The 22496-nt window shown below is 36.3% G+C and overlaps 1 protein-coding gene across 8 annotated transcripts in view; it reads right to left on the bottom strand.

Annotated features, from left to right (window-relative positions):
* The window catches only part of ANKS1B (ankyrin repeat and sterile alpha motif domain containing 1B), a 448571-nt gene that overhangs the window by 360376 nt on the left and 65699 nt on the right, over positions 1–22496 (bottom strand). For 7 of the 8 annotated variants that reach the window (XM_063322734.1, XM_063322727.1, XM_063322733.1 and 4 more), the window contains 4 exons: positions 19343–19639; positions 11494–11569; positions 9118–9219; positions 665–775 (listed from right to left, as the gene is read on the bottom strand). In XM_063322734.1, coding sequence (XP_063178804.1) covers positions 665–775; positions 9118–9219; positions 11494–11569; positions 19343–19639 — 586 coding nt within the window. The remainder of the gene's footprint in view (positions 1–664; positions 776–9117; positions 9220–11493; positions 11570–19342; positions 19640–22496) is intronic. The other variant, XM_063322729.1, reaches the window with a different exon arrangement.

The following is a 22496-nucleotide window of genomic DNA, read 5'->3' as shown; positions in this document are numbered from 1 at the left end:
TTATGTTGGATGATTACAGAAGGCAGAAGTCAGCTTTGTTTCTATACAAGGATGATTTTCATGGAAGAGCCGGACACCACACTCAGGAAGTGCCCTATTTAAGTGTCTGTGGTGTGTAAAGGGTGAATCAGAACATAAGACGAAAGCACATGCACGCAGCAGTGACAGTCAAGATATATGAAAGATATGTTAGAAGATGAGTGGAAGCGCAATACACAAGTGATCTTTGAAAAAGGCATCCAAATGTAACACGACTGGAAGAGGTACTCACTGGGAAAGATAAAGTACATTCAATCTTTAACTGGAACGTGAACAATGCCGGCAGAGTATTTTGACATATCTAGTATCCGTTTGCTTTACTTGATTATGAAATGTGTAAGGTCAGATAAATTAAAGAGATTTAAGATCAAATAATGTAATACATTGTAATCCATCAGTGACTTGTCCTTTCTGGGAATACAGTTCTTTGCTTTCCTATATGACATGGATTACAGTGTATGTAGTCAAGATAGGTAATTCATGGTGGGGAAAAACCTCTCAATATCAATAGCTTTCTTAATCTTTCTTTTTCATTTTGTATGTTTGTATAGATGTCTTCACAATATAATTTAAATATTAAAGAGAAGTTCAGTACAGCTTCTGTATTCAGAGTACACGTATTTACTTTTAGCCTTTGGAGACGGAGGAACTTCGGGGGACAAAATGCAAGACTGATGTTCTGCGCATTCCAGTGGGCGTTCCTCCGAAATACTTGCATTTCCTGTTTCCATATATTCTGCAATTTAAAGATACACATACACTTAAACTCCTGTATTAAGGGGGCTTATCCCAATCAAAAGTATATTTACTACTACATTATTCATTAATGCCTTTCCAATTTTTCATATTACAACCTTGTAATTATTCATAAACACTGCTGCAAGGCAATCATTTATTGAAAGTATTATAAGAGACTACAATGGCCAGTTCTGTAACAGTTTCAGCCGATTAAAGAAATCTCATTGTAGGAGTAATGAGTTGCAATTACCCCTGTGTTTTTCCTGTCTCCTTGAAATACCTCTGTAACTATTCCATTATATTATTACTGTTCAAAGAGTCTTCTTTTGTTCTAAATTTGTTAAGAGTTTTCAGTCAAGATATTCAGGATGTTCATAATAAGTAGGTAAATTGATACTGTTAAGAAAACTAAATATTCTGTTTGCAGCACAGACATAATACATGAGAAAAAAAGAATACAATCCCAAAAACTTAGTTAAAACTAGTAGTCTAAAAAGCAGTGTTCTAAAGTTTTTGTGCTTTTCCTCCTTAAAATTTCCTTTATCCCACCTTCATGATGATGTTTATAAAAACAGAAAGCCATGGAATGATGAACGTGCTAAACTTCAATTTCATTATTATTATTTCTGTGTAAATGTGTACATTACTTTCGTGTGGTTTTCTACACCAGCTAGCTCAATGGAACACCAAGACCTGAATGAATGTTATTCTAGAACAAATAATGAATTAGAAATTAATTTATGCAATAGTGGTGCTTTTTTTTTTTTGCAGCAGAGTGACTGGTTCTCAGTTTGGGCAGTTATTCTGCATCTGCAATTTCTTGATTTTTTGAAGTTGCTTAAACAGATAGTAACCACAACAGCACACGTTGCAATGCACGCAAAAGCTAACTACAATAACTGCTTTCATCAATATCACACTGAAGAACTAAAGAGTTTCTAGGAAGTGAAGTCTCCCTGATTTAATTTCTACAGTCTACAACGCACTTGTTTAGCTTGCTGTTATTCCTGATTAAATAACAAATCCCAAAACCCAAATATAATCTGTGATAAAATAGACATCTGAGAAAATGAAATTGGAAATGGCAAAGAACAGCATGCAGTTTCAGAATGCTTCGCAGGTTGTTGGTTTTTTTTAAAAAGAATGTATGATTTGAAAAAATCATATATTAAGTTTGATGGCTGGCAATGGTCCCCTGGATAATCTGCCATACATTTCTTCATATGAAAATGGGCACTTTATTTTTTTGTGTAGTGCTGAAAGCAAAGAAGCAAAGATGAGCTGTAAGAGATCATGAGAAAACCAGCAGCATGACAAAATGCTCTGGAATGTTTTCCAGCTCTGTCAGCTATATTATTTGTCAAGTTAACATGCAAGATGGAGGAGAAATAAAAAGGAAACTACATCTAAAGAAAAATAAAAGGAAAAAATGAATTAATGCCTGAAAATATTTGTTTGATAATTGTGCAACTGACCAAAAGCAAACCTAAAATGAAGTTCTACCAGGTGGGAGTGTTAAAATTATTGGATCAATACAGGTATTATTAGGAAAGGAAATGCAGGGGAGATCGTGAAGATTATTTGTATGGCTATGGTTTTAAAGTAATACTCTATTTTTATTCTTTGTCAGGCCCCACTTTCAGACCAACGCACTTACCTGCTGAAGGCTAGTTCTGAGGAGAAAATCCCAAGTTCAACCTAAGTCTCATAAATATTTACTTTAAAAACTGCAGAGTTCCTTGCAGAAAACCTCTACAAAAGGCTCAGCACAAGGTACAGTGTAGAGGTTTAGAATGGATCAAGAGTGTGCCATCCTTGTAAGAGCGCAACCCTTAAAACTTTGGACTTGTGTGGGAGTTTTACTCCTAACTTGGTTTTATACTATTGAAAAAGTCTACCTTATACGTAGGAGACAAATACAGACTCGGACTCAGCTGTGAGAGGCTTATAGTCTAGGTAAATGTGTACTTACCCATAATATTATCAAAGAAACAGACATAAAATAGGTGATATATGTCAAGACCCAAAGATTAAGTACATACAAGCAGCACATGCTTTCACCAGCAACCGAATTCTATCGCCTGCAGCTGGCTAAAAATTAATCTTCAAAGCCTGTCCAAACTTATTGAAAGAGATGATACTTTTACCATCATCTACTGACTACGGTGTACTTGAGAGACTGCTCGGGATTCTATCACTTTCCTCAGAAAAAGAAAGATAATTCAGAACAAAGACAAGCTTAGTCAATTATACCACTTAATGACCAGAACAGTTTCCCCAGCTGCGGTCTCACAGAGTTTAGGGAAAAGCCTGTCATTCTTACGATAGAGGGGAGTAAAGGCTGTTTGGGACACAACCTGTCAGATTCATAACACTGCCTTCACCAGCTTAACATCATCCTGTTCCATGTTTCAAAGACAGTCGGCATGACTAGCATACAAGGGGTGAAGGAAGCATATGTTAATACAGACTTCAGAGATGTTTCCTCACTAAACTGCTTTGGGAAGAACGGAGTATTTTACTTCTGTTGACTCAAACAGCAGACTACAGTTCAGCAGGGATTAATACGAAGAAGCTCAAAAACTTTGCGTGCTTAGTAGCATTCTTTTCTACAGTTATCTGATTTTAACACAGCCCCACTCAATCTGAATAGGGCCACGTGCACAAAAAGTAATAGCATAAAAGGGGTCACACAGCAGTGGAAATAAGAGCAGTGGGGAATATGAACTGAAGAAGGTAACAGGCACCGGAGAGTTCATACTGCTAGAACGTCAGCTTTCTCAGTTTCTGTAAGACTGGTTAGGTCAAAGCCAAGCAGAAGGGAAAGCGTTAACACATGAGCAGGGAAACACAGCTGCCTCTCCACAGAGCAGCCAGGGCCAGGAGGGTCTGCCACGAAGAGAGCATGGCCCAGCTCAGCAGGAGCTCCTGCTGAACGTCCAGGGGCAGTAAAAGCTCAGGCTCTAGAGCAAAGCTTGCTTTAACTTCAGCTCCTCTAGGTCCTAATTCCTCAGTGAGGTGAGAGGGTCAAGATTTTTGCTTTATTTATAAACCTTTGCTAAGAGTAATGGCTACATTAGCCTCACAGAGCCTTTTACTTTTCCTTTTAATAGGAAAAAAAATAAAAACAAACAACTTTTTTTAAATTTTTATTTTGAATGAAGTATGAGCTCCTTTCCCTTTTGTTTTGAGGCCCTACATTGGCCATGCCATGAGGTGGATTCACATAGAGTTCCTCCCTAGAGTGACTTTCCCTAGAGAGACCAAAAGGCTTTTTAAACTCTAAAAAAGTCAAATCTGATTAGACTAAAAATCTGAACACTCACCTTTTCAAACAGAAGACTCTCCAAGTAGCTAGATCAGAGGAATAAAACTGGTTTAGAAACAACTCCCCTCCATGGCCCATGCCCCTGCAGGGGGATCCTTACTCTTTCTTCACGTTGTCTTCCTGAAGGGCAGCAATCTTCAGAGCACTGTCTGTCCTTACCAGGGCTCTCCCAGCATCTGGCTGAGGATCCTGCAGCTCCACTGAGCCCTACCCCAGCCCATGAGCTCTCTAAAAGCTCCTCCCAAATCAGCTCACTTGCCACCTGAGGCATCATGACCCAGTTCCTCTTTTCTTTACAGCAGCAACAGTTACAGAAAACCAACTGGTAACTGCTACCTTGAGGTGTGCTAAGGTGACAGATTGAGCTGAGGTGGAGACTGGGCTGACTTCAGTCTCCTAAATTTCAGAGGAAAATTCTGAAAGACTCAAGTTTGACTTAATCACAGAGAAACCTGAAACCAGTAGATGTTTAAGTTATAGGCACATAGGGAGACTTTTGTGCACGTGTTCAGGGAAGATAAACAGAAACAAGCACGCAAGTACTGCTATGATCCTGAGTAGGTAAGAGCACAGCTAAACTACCAGTACCCAAAACAACAGCAGTTAAATTAATTCATAAACATAGTTAATACTCTACAGCTTTTGCACAACAGCCTATAAAAGGAGCTGAGAAGTCCCCAGAAAAAAAACCAACAAATTCTTTTCATCCCACACAGCTGTTATTAAATCCTTGACTGGAAACTTACTGCATCCCTCCAGTGAGGCCTTCTGCACTCAAGGGAATGGAAGATGTACTTGTCCACAGAAAGACAGGGAGAGACAGGGACAACACATAAAAGAAAGCCTGTGCTAATGACACTAAAGCTATTTAAGCAGAAGGGAGAAGAAAGGAGTCCTGGTTCTGCAGCTGCTTATGCATTTTCAATTTATGAATAATTCGGTTACATGTACAAACAATGTTAGGTTCTCAAGCGGCTTCAGCAGAAGAGAGAGCTTTTCATTACATCTCCCTCCATACTGTCTACGCAGCAGAGCTTATTGTACCTTCCTGAGGCTCGTGTCAGTTTTCATCTGTTTATCTACTACCTTCCTTTTTTTCATAATAACGAGAATTCTGCTTCCAGAAGTAGTAATAGAGCAAGATTCTAATAGAGAGCGTAGTCGGCTGTGAAGAAAGAGTTGAAAGATGGTATAGCATGCACCTGCGTCACGTTCACATGTGCTAAAACTAAAACACAGCTGGTCGATTTAATTTTAGGCCTACTAGCTTTGGCAGCATCCCTTTTATCTTCAATGCCTAATTATAAAGCCCTAAGTGGCAATACTGTTAACTGCTTCAGCACTGGATGCTGTTGTTTTACTCCATCCATGAAATGCATCCAGTAGACTGGCCTTTCTTGGCACAGTATCCTAATTCTCTGCTCTTGGAGTTCAGCTATTTCTTTATTACCACATAAAGAATCTAAACTGTAATAAGTATTTTTAATTGAGTTCAGTGCAACCCAGACCTGAGAAAGACACAGAAAATGATGGGACATATATGAATTACAAAGGATTAAAACTTGAACTGTCATTTCTAATAATTCCATCTACAATTAACAGGTAGTAAAAACCCATTCAGATGGTGTATAGTTTGCTCAGCCTTTTTCACGTTGCTCTTTAAACTGATTTTGTTATCTATTTTTCTTCTATCAGATAATGCACCAAAATCTCCAAAACTATGGCAGACTTTGCAAACACACAAAAAAAATATTTTTGCAGAAACTTCAATTACTATTTTCTCAGGGTAGTGAGAAAAGATGTAAAGTAAAGATCACAGAAACACTAGGATCACTTCTAAAACCCCACTGGCAAAAGGTTTTGTTTCTTTTTAACTTATAATCTGTGAAAAGTAGTTTTGTAAATATTCTTTAAAAAAAGGGAGAACACCAATAGAAACATCTATCCACACTGTTTGAATTCTGGAGGCTCATTCACCGGGGGCTACCAGTCCTACAGGTTTTAGTATCAGCTGAATGGATTTAGTATTAGTGCCTCCATGAATTGCTTCTAAAGACACAAATTACTGTTTTTTCCTTCAAAGAAATTTCTCCTAAATAACCTCAACACTAACTGATTTTCTTTCAAAACTTTTCTTGCAACTCTGTTAGCCCTCTGCGTATAGGACAGAACACTACCTATCAATCAGGCCCACCGGTAATACTAGTCACATTATTTCCTTGTCTGTTTCTGCCAGTCTGTTTATATGCATCTTTCAGCCTTTGTTTTATATTTTGAAAGCTAATGTCTTGTGCCAGGAACAAATATTATGCTATGTTAATACTATAAACTGTACACTAACACTCATAATAATGCAAGGGGGAAATGGTAAAAATGAGAATGCTAGGTGATAAAATCTTACTCTACCCTGGCAACAATGTGAAAGAATCAATTTAATGCAATTGTGTCTGCATAAAGAAAAAAAATGAGGAAGAAACTTCCAAAATCTGGTCAGTAATTGTCTGATGCCATTAATTTAATTTCTGTTTCCTATAAATCTATATGAAGGAGACACTAAGCTTTTCTAGACAATCATCTGAAGACAGAGGCTTTAACAGGAATGTATTTGGAAGCCGCTAACTCTCTTTCAGCAATTGCTCTTTCTTTGCATTGAATTCATTACCCACTGAAGTTGAACTCAATTACAGTATATTCATGTTTCCCAAAATCCCAGTGCTTCACTGATTTTTCAGCTACAACAGGATAAATGCCCCCACTACAGGAAGAATATACTCAACTGGCTTTTTAGAGGAGGGTAGGTCTACTGATTTTATTTTTGAACTTCAGCTCACAGTTCAAACTTTATCATTGATGATTAAAGCTTCAGTGAACCCTTTGTTGATGAAAAAGAACCTCAGTGGGTTCCACAGGGGAGTTCTGAATGGGCTCCTCAGGTTTTCTTAAGACTTAGAATGGCATCTTTCTAAATATTTTTCATCCTTGTACATCAGTTCTGACTATAAAGCAGACAGAGCAAAACTAAACAGCCGCTTGTTACAAGCACAGTTTCATCATACTAGTATGAGCTGAAACTACTAAGCGGTCTTCCTTATATTTACAAGGCACACATGCGATGATTGCTTGTCAAAGCATCAAAAAGCCTTGAATTGGATGTATTTCTTTTTTGTGGTAAAAACTAAGGGTAGATACTGATCCATCAATGTGACAAGCCCTTGAGAGGGGTTTGGGTGCTCTATTTTTCATAGAGCAAGGTTACTTCGAAGAAACTTTGTTCATGAGACTGCAAAGTTATCACACTAAGGAGAAAATGGAACAATGCAGAAATATTAAAATGAAAATTAGTTTAGTTGTTGATGGGACATTATAATGAATCTTAGATTAATATCTGAAAGATGATAGATTTGGATGTGAAAGTGGAAGCTCTGACTGACTCTTTTCTTGCCATTGAAGAAATTTCAGTATGATATTAACCCCCTTTTCTTCTACATAGTGCTATGTTCATGCTGCAGCTCAGTGAGGACATACAGGCTGAAGATTTCACTATACAGTCTGAGTCAAATTAGGAACTCTCTTCTGATGATGGGGGGAGCCTCTTACTTCCCTCACCCATATCTTCCTCCCCATTTTTTGATGCACAGTTCTGTCAGTTCCCTGGGACAGAGCTAACTCTGGGACCTCAACCACATAGGAGGCAAGTTCATTAAAACCAACAAATGTATATTTATATAATTATAATCTTATTTTTTATTATTGTTACATACTATTAAATATAGATAATATAATAAGTTATATATTTTATATATTACTGGTTTGTGAACTGAATTAGATCACTTTGCAATCTCATGTAAGCAGGGGATATGGAAGAGAACTGTGTAGCTGGAAGTAGGGGAAGAGGACAGACGAGAATGGGGGAAAGGGAAAAAAATAGGAAGGGAGACCTCAAGGCAGGCTGTTAATTCAGTTCAGCTATAACATGAATGTGGTCTTTAAGAGAATACCTCTCATCCAGTCTGCAAAATTTTCATTATAGTTATAGGAGTTTTGTATCTTCAGTCTGTCATCTCACTGGAAAACTTTACCGGAGCTGGCTAACAACTTTAGAAGAAGAAAACTTTTAGAAGAAAACCCGAAGGACACAGTGTGGCCACATGACCTCATTTTCTCTAGGAAATATTCTTATGAAAGACAGGTGGGAGACTGAAGCATGAGCTAGTTCATATGTAGAACCAACACTGAACTGATTAAAATGTCTTATTTAAAGATGGGAATAATCAATACAGGTGGAGATGCAGCAGTGATACCTGCAGGGAACTCCTCTGTCAAACATAGTTAATGAAGGACTAATCTGAAAATGGAGGGAACAAATTCCATAAAAGAGAAGGAATGATGTTTAACACTGAGTTATGTACTAGCTCACATTTCATCACTTTATTGCCATCTTCTAGAGTAAAAAAGTGAAGTAAACAATGGAGTTACATCAGTTTTACACCATGACACTAGGACAAGGAATGAGAACAAACATATGTACAATGAAATTATATTATTTCTGCTATAATGACAAGAGTTACTGCCTGGTTTAATTTTTTTTGAAACAAGGAAAATCAGAAAAATGTAATGAAATGTTTTGAAAATTCGTCACCATCTTTCAGTCATAGTTGTTATTTATGAATGAATCAAGGATTTCAACTGTAGTTTGCCATCACAATTTAATGGAACTGCAGTGAAATATTACAATATTTTATTATGTAATGAAGAATGCACAAAGAGTAACTGTAAATGACATACCATGCTAACATCTATCGTCAGAAAAAAAGAAAGGGTTTACTCTGAAATTCAAATATTCAGCCACTTATTTCTGTGTATCTAGCAAACAAGAATTTTGTCTTTTTAATTCAAAAGATTACTCTTTTGTATAATAAAATATTTAAAGAGTAGAAATTACTATATATCTTAATATTCCTCCACGCTCTTCTGATTTGTCTCTAACAAGTGTATAACTGAATACGACTTACCTTGAAGTAGAGCCGCAATTTGGAGTGACTGCTGAGATGGATGTTCTTTAAGAATATCTAAAACCGTTCTACCCAAACTGTCCTTTATGTTGGTATCAATTCCTGAAAAAGAAAATGATCTATGGTGGAATTTTTAACCCCAAGTACTTCTGATTATAAATGTGGTGTATCAGACTCAATTATCTGGCAAATTGAATGCAAGCGGTTTTACAACTGTAGCAGATTAACAGCTGTGTTATAGTTGAAGTACAGCATCCATTTCTGTTTAAAGCTCGAGTAGCCTAAAATTCACATGCTGACATGGATTGTTTTTATGTTTCTGTAACTCATGGGGATATAAAGTAAGCTTCTTAAACCAAACTTGGGATTATTTTGGCAGACCATTCCTGAGAAACAGCCATCCTGAAAATAATATTTTATAAAATCAAGAACTTCACTCATTGTTTTTCCTTCATGCCTGGATTCTAATTCTCCCCAAACTGCTCTGATTCATTGGGGATTTTCTAGACCATAGTACCAGTATGTGTTTTGGGAGCAATACTGAAAAAATTATTAACCTTAAAATTTTGTACTTCATGGTGACATGTTTGAAATTCATGCTTTGAGTAGACTGAAATACCTGCATGTAGTATGAGGGCTGTGTGAACAGGCAGAGAATTTCCCCACAGACTGTTCAGACTGTTGACAAAGTAATTGTTTGGCTCAAACTGTGAATGTAACCATAAATAAGTTTGAGGCTTATCCTGGATAGGTCTCAGAAGAAGTGTTGTACATGATACCGCATGACTCTCCACTTTGTCTTGTAGGGGCTACTTTGGAAATGTTTGAATTATGGTAGAAGACTGAAGTTGTTTTTTACTTTAGATGTACTTTCATAAAAAGCAAAGGCATGAAAGGTCATAACGAAGAGAATAAGATTCTTCTCAGGACGCTGAATAGAGGAAATCAGAGGAAGCAGGATTCATGAGGACATTCTGGAAGCATGGAAGGATTTGTCCGCTCACCAGAAAAGGCTGCAGTTCTTGTCATTTCCTGAACTGATGGAGAGTTTCCTGATTTGTTTTGTGAGAAAGAGATATTTATTTTCTCACTGAAAATGAAGCCAAAACATTGCAGGGTTAATTAGCAGTGGCAGCTGATTTTCAGAGGCCAGAGACACCAACTTACACCTTTCCTTCGTAGTAGCTACTTATAACATCTTCTGAGTCTTTTTTGAAGCAGAACTAGAGAAAAGGGGATTGTTAGATAAAAAAGGCAGAAGGTGGGGAGTGCTGCAGAAGTGCAGAGTACTTGGGGTTGAAGAAGTTCACAGTGAAGATTCTACTCCACGGTCTTGTCCAATTGCACTCTGGCAGAGGCTATAACATGTACTAATCCGTAAGAGGTAGTCTATCTGTGGTCTAAGGGCTTCCTATGTTTCTGTGATGTTCTCCAGTCCTTCCTCTTTTAGTCCTTCCTCTTTTAGGTGAATTAATATAAAAAGGCCCTGCCTTTTTGAGGGCAGGTGAAGATCTCTTTCTGCCTCCTTCTTATGTATCCAAACAAGAAAGCATCCTGGAAGGACCTTTTTTTCTGAAAACAGATCTCAGATCTGTTGGATCTGTTGGATGAGGAGCTGTGAGTAGGACATACCTTCTTTTGCAATATATAACACCACATGCACTGACAATAAAGATCACTGAGATCCCTCAGTGTAATGGAAATTTACGTATCTCAGAGAAGTAATTTCTAGATATTTTCATTTTCACTGATCTTCTCATTTATCTGAGAAGACAGTTTTTTAGATGAGTAATTTACCTGCAACAATTCTGAAACTCTTATTCTATGAATCTGGGATTATGTAGTAGATGCGTTTGTTGGGACACTAAATCTTTCTTCTCCTGTTCTTTCAGGACAAATGTGATTCTCAGAGACACAGTGCCTTCCTCTTTCTTTACAGGCACTCAAAGTTTATCCAGGAAATGAAGGAGCAAGCAGGATGGTGTGTTTGTTAGGAATAGCTAAGTGAAAGAAATAAATGTGAACATGAGTATTCTGGCCTCTAGATCAAAGAATATTCTTGTCTGTGTTTCAGAATGAATTATAAAATTTTATGTAGCCATTTTGTTCTCAGAATACATTTATTCTCAGAATACAGTGGCATACACTGAGTCATATATGGAATTTCTGAGTCTTAGTGAAAACATTCCTTTTGTTCTCTGTGTATAGTAATTTCTTATTCTAAAAGAACACTGATTTAAGGAGAGGTACATGTGATTGGATTTGCAAAGGCTGAGAAAGATAACAGTAATTTCTATAACCAAAACTTGAGGAGACATACACCAGATTAGGAATATTAAGGATATTTGTTCAGTGTTTCCTGTAAATTAGATTTACCTGTTTCCAGCAAAATGCGTACTACCTCCACTTTTCCAAACAGGGCTGCTTCATGTAGTGCACTCCCTTTCTCTGTCTAGAAAAAAAAAATATTGTGACATTTAAAATGCCAATTAAAATACCAAGAAACCCTTTTTAAAAGAATACGTTTAGAAAAGAAGTATTTTTTCCCCCTCTACTTTATTTAAACATAAAAAACATTGAATGGGCAAGAACAAACACTACCATAATTTTTTTATTATTATTCAAGGCAACAACATAAATGCTGTCAGTTCTACTATAAAAATTAATAACTATAGAAGAAAATATAATAGGGATGTAATACAACTCCCATTTAACAAGCATGCATTTGTGTAAAATTTCTAAACTCCTATTATAGGCAGTGAAAATCTAGTCAATACCGTCAGTGGAACATAGCTGTTCAGCAGAGTCAGCCAGTTTACATCTGCACAGCTACACTTAGGTGTTTTAATCTGAAACTGGATCACACCCTAGAAGGTCAATTCAGTTGGACAGTGAGAGATGCCCTAGGATATCCCACCCGGCCCCAGCTGGTGTTCCAGTTGATGCTCACGTTTCATCTGCATCATATCTGCCCCACACAGATGCCTTGGATACCCTAACGCACCTCCAACAGCATTAAATGTCTACGTTTAGATCATTTAAATTCTACCTTAGATGTCTGTGAACCTGATTTTGCAGATTTTTGTGATACAGAATTCTTTGTGAATGGACTGTTGCTCAAATAATATTTATAGTACTGAAAAACAACTATGTCTCTTGACAAACTGCTTCTCTTAGTATTTTATACTGCTGATTGTTAGTGAAAAATATGAACAGAATGCCTTTCCATACAATAGCATTAGCACTACCTACAGCACTACTAGATCTCACTGAATCTCTGACTTCTGTCCTTTTTTTTGATAGTAAATTAGATTTTGAATGTTTTTTATTTGTGGGCAAATGTTAAAGGGTTTACTGCTGGAATTTTTTTTCTATATTTTATCCAAATGCACCGTTGTCATGCTTGTTATGGTGGAAAGATTTTAAAGACACATAAAAAAATTAATTCTGAAATAAAATAGTGATTTATTATTTATTAGCTGTATCAGTATGCACCAGTGTTACAGCAATGCAATGACAGGGTATTTAGAAATAATCGGAGATCCTGAGATGGGCTGTGAGCACACAGGAAGTGTACATATGTCCTACCAATAGAGCCTGAAAATGCTATGTCCATGACAGGAACACTCAATTTTTATCTTTCTTCATACTTAGTACATGGGTGTATAAAGTAGAGCACGCCCAATGTCATTTATATCCCAGCACATCAGGTATACTAACAGTATAATGGAGAGAAGGAAGCCAGTAAGAGAATATATGTGTATGAAATACGTATCTTAAAACAATTACTAATCTTTCCATTTTCAGAGGCAATCCAGATGAACCTTCACAGACTTATTCTGAACAAGACTAAATAGTCAGATTTACTTAGAGATGCTTCCAGAATTCTTTACTCAAACAATATCTACAGGAGTTTTCCGGTAACTGCAATTGACTTTAACACTGGATAACTCTCCAGTGACATAGTGCAACCACAAAGGTACACACAGAGCTTAAGGTGCAGCTCAGAAATTTCTGGGAATGAAAAAAGTTCTCAGAATTCACTGCTAGCTATAATTACGATTACTGAAAAAGGCTTGACATCAGCAATCTTGAAAAAGGCTTTAACACAGCCTCTTATCCTCTTTGGTCCTTGTGTGGATATGGGATTTCCTTCGGATTTGTCCCTTACTGACATGAATAAACCTCAAGACCATTGGGTGGACCTGGTACTATTAACACAGCGTTCCTTGTCATCAAGGATATGAAGGACAGCTGTGACTCTCAAAATATTTGACTTTGGAAAGACAGGTGATGAAATTCAAAAGCCACAATGGCGAGAAGTTTGGCACAGTAGCCTGCCAGAGAAGAATACCAAAATAGGGGCTCAATCACAATTGATCACTCGCTGTTTTGAGAAAAGAGGGATGTCTCTCTCATATTTGAACATATTCACTGCAGTTGAACATATTCTGTCATATCTGAACACGCGCCAGCAACGTGTCCTTGCAGCAAAAAAGCTAACAGTACCCTGGGCTGCACTAGGAGGAGTGTTACTGGCAGGTCGAGGGAGGTGACCTTCCTTTCTGTTCACCACTGGTGAGGCCACACCTGGAGGACTCTGTCCAGTTCTGGGCTCCCCAGTACAAAATAGATATGGAGTTACTGGAGAGGGTCACTAAGATGATTAAAAGACTGGAGAATCTCTCTTATGAGGAAAGGCTAAGAGAGCTGGGGCTGTTTAGCCTACACAAGAGAAGGCTCATGGGGGATATCATCAATGTGTACAAATATCTGAAGGGAGAGCGTAAAGAAGACTGACCCAGGCTAAGTGGTATCCAGTGACAGAAGAGGTAATGGGGAGAACCTGAAACACAGGATGTTCTGTTTCAACACAAGGAAACATTTTTTGCTGTGCAGGTGACTGAGCCCTGGTACAGGAAGGCTGCAGAGTCTCAGTCCTTGGAGATATTCAAAAGCTGTCTGGACATGCTCCTGTGGAACCTCTTCTAGCTGACCCTGCTTGAACAGGGGAGTTGGACCAGATGACCTGCAGAGTTCCCTTCCAACCTCAACCATTCTGTGATTCTGCCAGGGATACACCAACAATGCAATCCATAGTGGTTTAATTGTTATAGGAGGCCTGAGCATTAAATTTTAGTCCTACTGAGGATGAACTGCAGAGATGGGAACCAGCTGCAACTTGAATAAAATTTTAGACATCATTCTGTATTAATACTAACAAGGAATCTTCTGTAATGAAAAAAATGGACATACATTAGTGACAACAACTATCTACAATCCATTGCTGTGGCGTGATCTGAGACTGAGAAAGATTAATGTTCCGGCATGCTGAATCAACAGCTTTGAAGTCAAGGAAGAGGATCTATCTTCAGATTCCTCAGTTAAGGGGCGGGAAAGATCCTGATATGATAATTGTCAGAACTGGCAGCAGTCCTTTCTATTGATCAAAAATCCACACCAGAGGAAAGGCAGGTAATATTTTCCTTGATGAAAGCATACATCTCATAAGAAATGGAATGAAAACTAACACGAGAAGAGGAAATCTCCTCTAGATGTCTAAGGCAAACAAAACTATCTAGGGGCAACTTGGGAGCCAGAAGATAGCTCTGTAGCAATGAATCAAAGATCTGCTATGCATAAAGGGAGCATAGACACTTAAGCCACCTACATACGTAATTCATAGTGTTGGGAGAGGAATCCAAAGCCAAATGCCAGTTTTTTCATTTTATACTTTCTCGCTTCTTGGCCTATTCTACCATGATATTTCCTGTCGTATCTGAACATGATCCTGAAATGCTTTACAGGCTTTCTGCCCTGCCCTGAATTCTGGGGCAGCCTTTGCTTTACGACTCCAAGCTATCAGACAATGCTAATGAATGCCGTACCCCAGAAATGCGGTATATATTGCAAACAGTCTGTTTGAAAGGGGAATTTGAAAGGCACACCATATAAAATGGAATGATCTGTCCACTATATAGGTGATTTTCTGAGCAAGAGGGGAAATATTACCACGGAACTGAAAGAAAATCAGTCTGGGAATATGGAAATGGAAAGCACACTTGCAAGATGCAGATGTGTAATCCTGCATGAGATGTCATGAAGATGAATGCTGACATAAATCTTAAAAGCTCTAGGCAGGATTTCATGGTAACAGTGAATAATTAATGAGTGAATCAGATCCCTTGACCCAAAAACTGTCCAGAAGGCAGAAATGTCCTTGTTGCCAGAGAGTTCAGTTACCAAACTCCATTTTAACATATGGAGAATGCTGAGCCCCAGGATGAACAGGGCCAAGAGAAACTTGTAGGACTGGCTGAGAAGATGTCTCTCTCATTGTAAATGTACATGCAGACTACTACTTGAAGACAGAAATAATGTTATGGGTTGTTTTTCTGGTGCACTAGAGAATGTTACACAAATTGGAAGGATTAAAAAATGTAGTTGCAAATAATTTCTATATATTATTTAATATGTGCTAGAGTTTTTAGGTAGGTCTTTTTCACTTATAATGGTGTACCTATGTGCAAATATTCTCTTGTTGCCTATACTACAGCAAGCAAACTTCAGATTTATAGACAATATTCACTGTTTTACTTCCTAAAGCTTTCATTGCCTTTGATCATATTTTCTTGGCAAAGTGAACACTACCATTATATTTGGAAATTCTTCCACGGTGATATTTAATGCAAAAAACGCTGGTATTTTTTCATGAACACAGTGAGCTTTGTGTCGATGGATTAGATATTGATTCCCTGGCATAAGTTTTCTGTATATCAAATATGGTAAACTATAGCCCAAATCGTGCTACGCATATAATAAAACAGTCCCTGCCCCAAGTAGCCTACAGCTAAATACAGGTACAATGTCACAGCTGGACACACAAAGCAAGCAAGGATAGAAAGACATTGTCAGGATACACCAGGAGACACAAATCAACTTGGTATACAATTTGCAGGCTCACATAAAAGCATCAAGGGTTTTATTAATTAGACATTTTTTTAAACATGTAAATATGCAAGAGCTTGTAATTAGGTCACTTGTCTAGTCCTTATTCATAAGCAGTTTACTATAGTTTTGATATGGATTTCAGACATAATCTGGAAGATGGAATGGTAGCTTTGCAAATTGATTCACAGAATATCCTCCGTACATCATGACAGCAAAAAGGAAGGGGCATAGCTCTTTGCAGAAGAACTACAGTGATAAGCAATGGAAATTGCCATCATTACTGGAACAGACAGGGAAGGCAAATAGGGATAGATGAAAGTTGGATAAGCAGAAGGGGCCAAGTTTTTAAGGTATTTACAATTATAAAATTACTGTTTACATGAAACACACTGAACTGTGCAGTATCTTATTTTACTGAGGGCCCAAAATCTATCACTCACCCAAAACCTGTGTATTTTTCATATGTTTCAATTTAAATGAAAACTTCAAAGCATAAAGAGATGAAGCAGATTTGTATTGCCCACTTCTAAATAATTTCAGATTGAAGGATATTGGATAGACCTGGGAAATGAATAAAATGTTTGATTAATTCAATCAAAAATTATATGCTGTCTATTATTAGTCCAAATATTTGCTATGATTAAAAGTGCTCAGGGAGTACAGAAGAGAAAGATAACATGGCTAAAGTAAACTTCCCATTTAAACAAATAAATATTTACAATTACAGAGTAATGGCAGATAGGCTACTTCTATAATTGTCTCTCAACATTCTGAGAGCTCTTTACTGCTGATAAGCTGAATTTATTTAACGTGAATGAATGTGTACAATTTTATTTACCACATGGGATTATATTTCGTATACTGTTCTTTCACAATCAGTGATGCAGAGCAATTTAATTAATATTAAAAGAGCTGAGTTCAGTTTTAAGTAACAGGCTGATGTTGTATGCTCTGCTCAGTTTAATAAGCTGCCAGTAATCATCAACAAAGAATTTTTCAGAGGTTATAGAAATAATAAGTTAATAATATGTACAGAGCCAACTTGCCAATATGCTAAGATGCTGAATGAAAAGGAACATATTGATGGAGAATGTTTACACCAGTGAGAAAATAAATAAATGATATTTCCTTATGGCAAGAAGGACAAATGCAGAAGAAACAAGATTGCCCAGTGCAAAAAATAAATTTTTTTTAAAAAGTAATCCCTTCTGCCTAAGAACAACTAAGAAAAATAAGAATATAAATTACTTAAAATAAATCGGAATTTAAAAAACAGAGAAAAAAGTCCTAGAATTTTAGCGTAGATGGCAATAAGATCACTATTACTAAAAGAATCTCTCATTTCTTAGAAGAAGATTGTACATAACTTGCAGACACTATATTTTTTAAAGAGCAGCAAAAAACTTTTGGCATAACTATAGATAGAAATGGCTTAGGAGAATTCACAGTAGTGCTAAAATTATCTAGATGATTACATAAGACGAAGAACACATTTCATAAAAGCATTGTGTAATATTCAACCCTCATGTAACCATCAGTTTGTAAGTTGTCATGACAGAGACTGTTTTTCTTCAATTATTCTATTTCTTAAGCATCAATTCAGGCATCAGTTCAGTTTCTTTCTGACTTTTTCCTCATTCATTTGCTAAACATAGAAGAGAATATAAACATTCAGAAACATGTATTCGAGGGTTCCATTATGTGTTGCTTTAGCATTAAGGTTTTCTAAATTACTGAAGATGTAGTAATAGTAAAGGACAGCTGAAACAAAAGAGCTGCTTGTATTAACCTTTGCAAGGGTACGACTTTCTAGTAAAGAAAATCAAGAGCAAATTAAATTGGAAGCATAATGGTAGGCAAATACACAAGTAAGCAAACCACAGAAAAAAAAGTGTTTCAGTCTGAAATACTTTGAAGCAAGTAACAATATAACTCAAAAGATACTACAGCTAATAAAAGTAGAAAAACAATTTTACCACATTTTCATTTTGAAGGCATTTGAGACTATCCATTTTAAATCTTAAAATACGTTAATATTTTCTTGTTTACTTTGTTGGTTTTGGGTTTTTTTAATCTATCTTTTCTTTCCCATTTCACATTCTTTTCCTCAAGAGTTGAAAAACATGACCTTGATGGAAGAATCCAGAAATAAAAGAAGTGCATGGAATCCAGGTGCAATCTTTCTATATAAAAGGGAATTATGTGTACAAAGGTGTTTGATTAAATGCACCTAAAGCTTAAAATGCTTATAAAACTTAGGCAAAGTTTAGGCAAAGTTCACAAGATTTAATAAAACACCTATTGGTAAAGAATGCCTGGATGTGACTCTAAAATAGATGTAATTATGTTTGTTTGGTTAGTTTATCTGAAAATAGATATAAAGCTGAAACAACCTTAATTTGAAGCACATTATATATACTCAGACAGCAAGAAGGCTACTTTAAATCTGAAGACAAAATACACTTTAAACTCAAATACAGTGCCGTCAGTCAAATAAAGAGGAATCATAAAACTGAGGCAAGACTTTACACATAACAGAATCAGGTCCTCTGTAGTTAAAAGACTTGGACACTTTCCACTACAAAGAATTGGACGTAAAATTTACTGCTGCTGTACCTTGTATCTGCTACCATCTATTTCTCTTTTATTTAAAATTACCCCTTTTACACCATTATAATTTACTGTGCATAGAACTAGATGCACCAAACAGCTAACAGGTCGGAGTCAGTAGCTTTAAGAGTATATTACTATAGGCTTTTCTTTTAGATTTATACAACAAGTGTTTAGAAAAGTAGAAAAACAAAATTATTATTACTTAGTAACTTTGTGTTTAGAACGGGATAACCCTGGAAAATGAGTCCTTAGTCAAACGTTTCAGATTGCTATGACCATTAAAGACCGTAGCTTTAGCAAGTCAGCTTAGTATCATTAAAACCAATGTTGCAAAAAAAAATATATATATACAACCACAGGAACAATTGATATGATTTGTGTATCTACATGTCTCAAGACAACATTAAAATATACACTCAGCATTGAAGACACATATCTTTCTTGAGTTATCCCTTTGAACGCATCATTTGGGTCATAAGAAATAACTCTGTATAAATCTATCAGCTTGCAGCATTTCTAACACAGTAAATGCAAGTGTATTTTAAAAGAAAAAATGTAAGAAGTTATTTAATTTGAATCAGATTCTAATGATAAAGGAAAGTACGGAAAGAAGGGAAGAAAGGTGGAAAGGAAGAAGGGAAGAAAGAAATTACACACTAACTTGGCAGCTGACATCCATTCCAGCCTCCAGAAGCACCTGTACAACAGCTTTGTGGCCATTACGTGCAGCAAGATGCAAAGGAGTGTGTTTTCTTGTATTACAGTTCATCAGGTTTGGATATGCTTTGATGATCATTTTTACAACACGCAGACGTCCATAAAGTGCTGCCAGATCCAGAGGTGTTTCTAGTTTGTTGTTCCTTATTGTAGGGTCTGTTAACTCTTCTAACAGAACAGCAACTACTTCTGAATGACCATATTGAGCTGCACAATGCAGTGCTGTTTCATTTTCATTGTTCTGTTAAAACAAAACAAAAGCTTCAGAAATCCATGTTTAATCACACAATAGAACTGCTCGGCTTCTATAAATTGCCTCTATGACATCACTACACAGGCAGGGTTTACAATATAATGTATGGTAATGTATGTTAAATGCTTCAGAATAACTCCACTAAAATTTTACTAATAATACATTAATACTTCTGCTTTGTGGCTCTCAAGCAGATCAGGTCCTTATGTGTCTACATTGTTCCCAAACCATCTTTAACAACATGCCCCAAAAAACCTTGTTGCTCATGATACGTGATATGCCAAAATATGTAACCCTTCTTCATTCAGCTGCCCCTGAAATCATAGTTGAGTCCTTCTCTTAGAAATTCTCTGAAATTTATCTTAAGTCTCTCTTCTCAGTATAACTGGTTTTAAATCATAGCAGTTTGTTATTAGAGTACTGAAATTACAGAGAAAAACTGCATAATGAAAATGTATCATCAGGCATAAGGCTAGTTTCATACATCACTATAAAAGTTACTCTCAAGACAACAATCAAAGTATGGAAGAAACCAAATAGCAACTGTAGATATTAGAAAGACTCAGCATATCACGTAAGCAGCTGGTCTTCTCAGGGCTCCAGGAAGATACACATGTGCGTTTTAAGGCATATGAGCATTTGTAGGCTGTGGATTGAATAAGTTTTTGCTTTATAAAGCAATGACCCCGAAGTCTTTCCCCCAACACGATTTATTTAATCTTAATAATAGATAAATATTGAGAATAAGCAGAATCTTCTTTGTTTTCTTCCAGTTCTGCCTGTATACTTGCAATCCCAAATAGACAAATAACTTTGGGCAGAGAGGAAGAAAATAATTTACAGAGCTCTCTGAATTCTAATGCCATCTATATTATTAATATATATTACATAGTCTCTAGGAAGCCTTAAAATAGACTAGATGCTATACATTTTAAAAGTATGTACATTGAATGCCTCTTCTGATATATGATGTATAAAATTTTGTGACAGTTTTGAAAATGTTGTAAAAGTAGAAAGCCAATCAGCTAATGTGTCATATAAAGAAAAAAAAAAGTAAATTCAGAAAAAAGATACTAGAGAAGGGTAGAAATATAATTCTAAAGAAAGGAGAAGAGATAAACCTGAATCCGTAGGCTGTATTTCTCAAAGAAATAACTGAAGAAAGTTCTGGGGACAGTGAACTTAAAACAGAAAAAAAGATTTGTCATTTGAAAGACAGAAATGGTGGGAGAATCAGAGAAATGCGGCTTTGGCCTCTTATTTAAAAGCTAGCTAGGATAAGAAAATCTGTGCTGCACAGTAATATCTAGAAAGGGAGAAAAGGGGAAAACTTTTTTTTTTCTTTTTAGTAACAGTGTTTCTAATTCAATAATCAAGAACTTAAATCTTGGCTTTGTGGTTTTAACAACATTGCTGTCATTTTCATCTCATCTTGTAATTTAAAATGACTCAGAAGAACCTGGGAGACAGAGGAGACAGATCAGTACATTCAGATAAATTAACGTTGCAGATAAAGTCTTCAGGTGTCTGCAACACCACACAAGGTCCCAGAGACCGGAATGTGCTTCCTGCTAAACTGCAAGACAGAAGCTGGAAAGCAGGAACAGCCAGGTAGAAAAAGAAGTTTCCACTGGCAGACATGGCTTGATGACTAATAACTATTTGAATCATTCTGCATTATTCAGACCACTGGGTGGCCTTTCTCTATTACAAAGACCATAAATTCAGGTTAAAATATGTACTATCAAAATACTATACGGCTGCAATGATCTATCAACTACCTGTGATATGCTCTTTGTGCTCTAGTGACTTCTAACGTATCCTTTATACAGGACTGGGCAAAGCAATTTTTTTTATGTACAGTGGTATACCCACAAATCCCAAGCATATTTTATTAGAATTTATTTTTAGATTTTCAATATTTCATGGACAGAACTGCATAGATGAATTGGGAATTGCAGTCTAATTTTGTGCACAATTACCACAATTAAGTATGAAAATCAGATAATTGCACATAAAATGACCAATTATGGTAATTTGTGCCTACAGTTACTGTATTTACATCTCAAATGGAAATAGTTACACAAAGAAATTAGATGTATAACTATCTGCATTCTGTGAGGTAAATAGCAAAATACACATTTACTGTACTATTGCCAAAAAGATATATCTATCTAGCTAACATCTACTTACGTTTGAATTTTTTTCAAGCATTTCTGGATAATACATGAAGTATCTTAAACCTTGTGCCAATAGTCTAATATTGCAGTTTAAAAATATTCTGATTAAATTTTCAGAAAGACATAAAAATTAAAATTGACTATGGCCTTTTTCTCAAAACATGGTGACTGGCCAAAATTTCAGCCACAGATATAGAGGCATAGAGACCAACCAGTCCAAATCACTGCTGCTGCCCAGCACACTGAAATTTGCTCCCTCTAAATAAAGAATATCCAGCTGAATTTTCATGCAAGGGCATATTTACAGAAAAGTATATTTTTAAAAAGTGTGGTGCATAAAGCATCTGCAAATATTAAAAAAATGTTATTATTTTCAAATTAACATTGTTGAACATTTTTTTATGGTTTGTTTCTTTGCATTCGCCAAATTAAAGCTACATTTCAGTTAATGACAAATCAAACTGATTCAAAATTAAGAAGAACTAGGTATCACTGAAATAAAATAGAAGAATCCAACCTGGACAAACATGATAATTAAATTACCTACACAAACACAGTCAGAATAGGCATTGTATATATTGTATTGTCAGAGCTCAGCGGTACTACCGAATTAAAACTTAATAATACAACATCCTTCCCTCTTTAAAATGTAAATTAATCAACTC

This window comes from Chroicocephalus ridibundus, chromosome 1 (genome assembly GCF_963924245.1).
Source record: "Chroicocephalus ridibundus chromosome 1, bChrRid1.1, whole genome shotgun sequence".
Lineage (NCBI taxonomy): Eukaryota > Metazoa > Chordata > Aves > Charadriiformes > Laridae > Chroicocephalus > Chroicocephalus ridibundus.
Note: the sequence above shows the minus strand (reverse complement) of the source record. Positions and strands in the feature narration are given on the sequence as shown.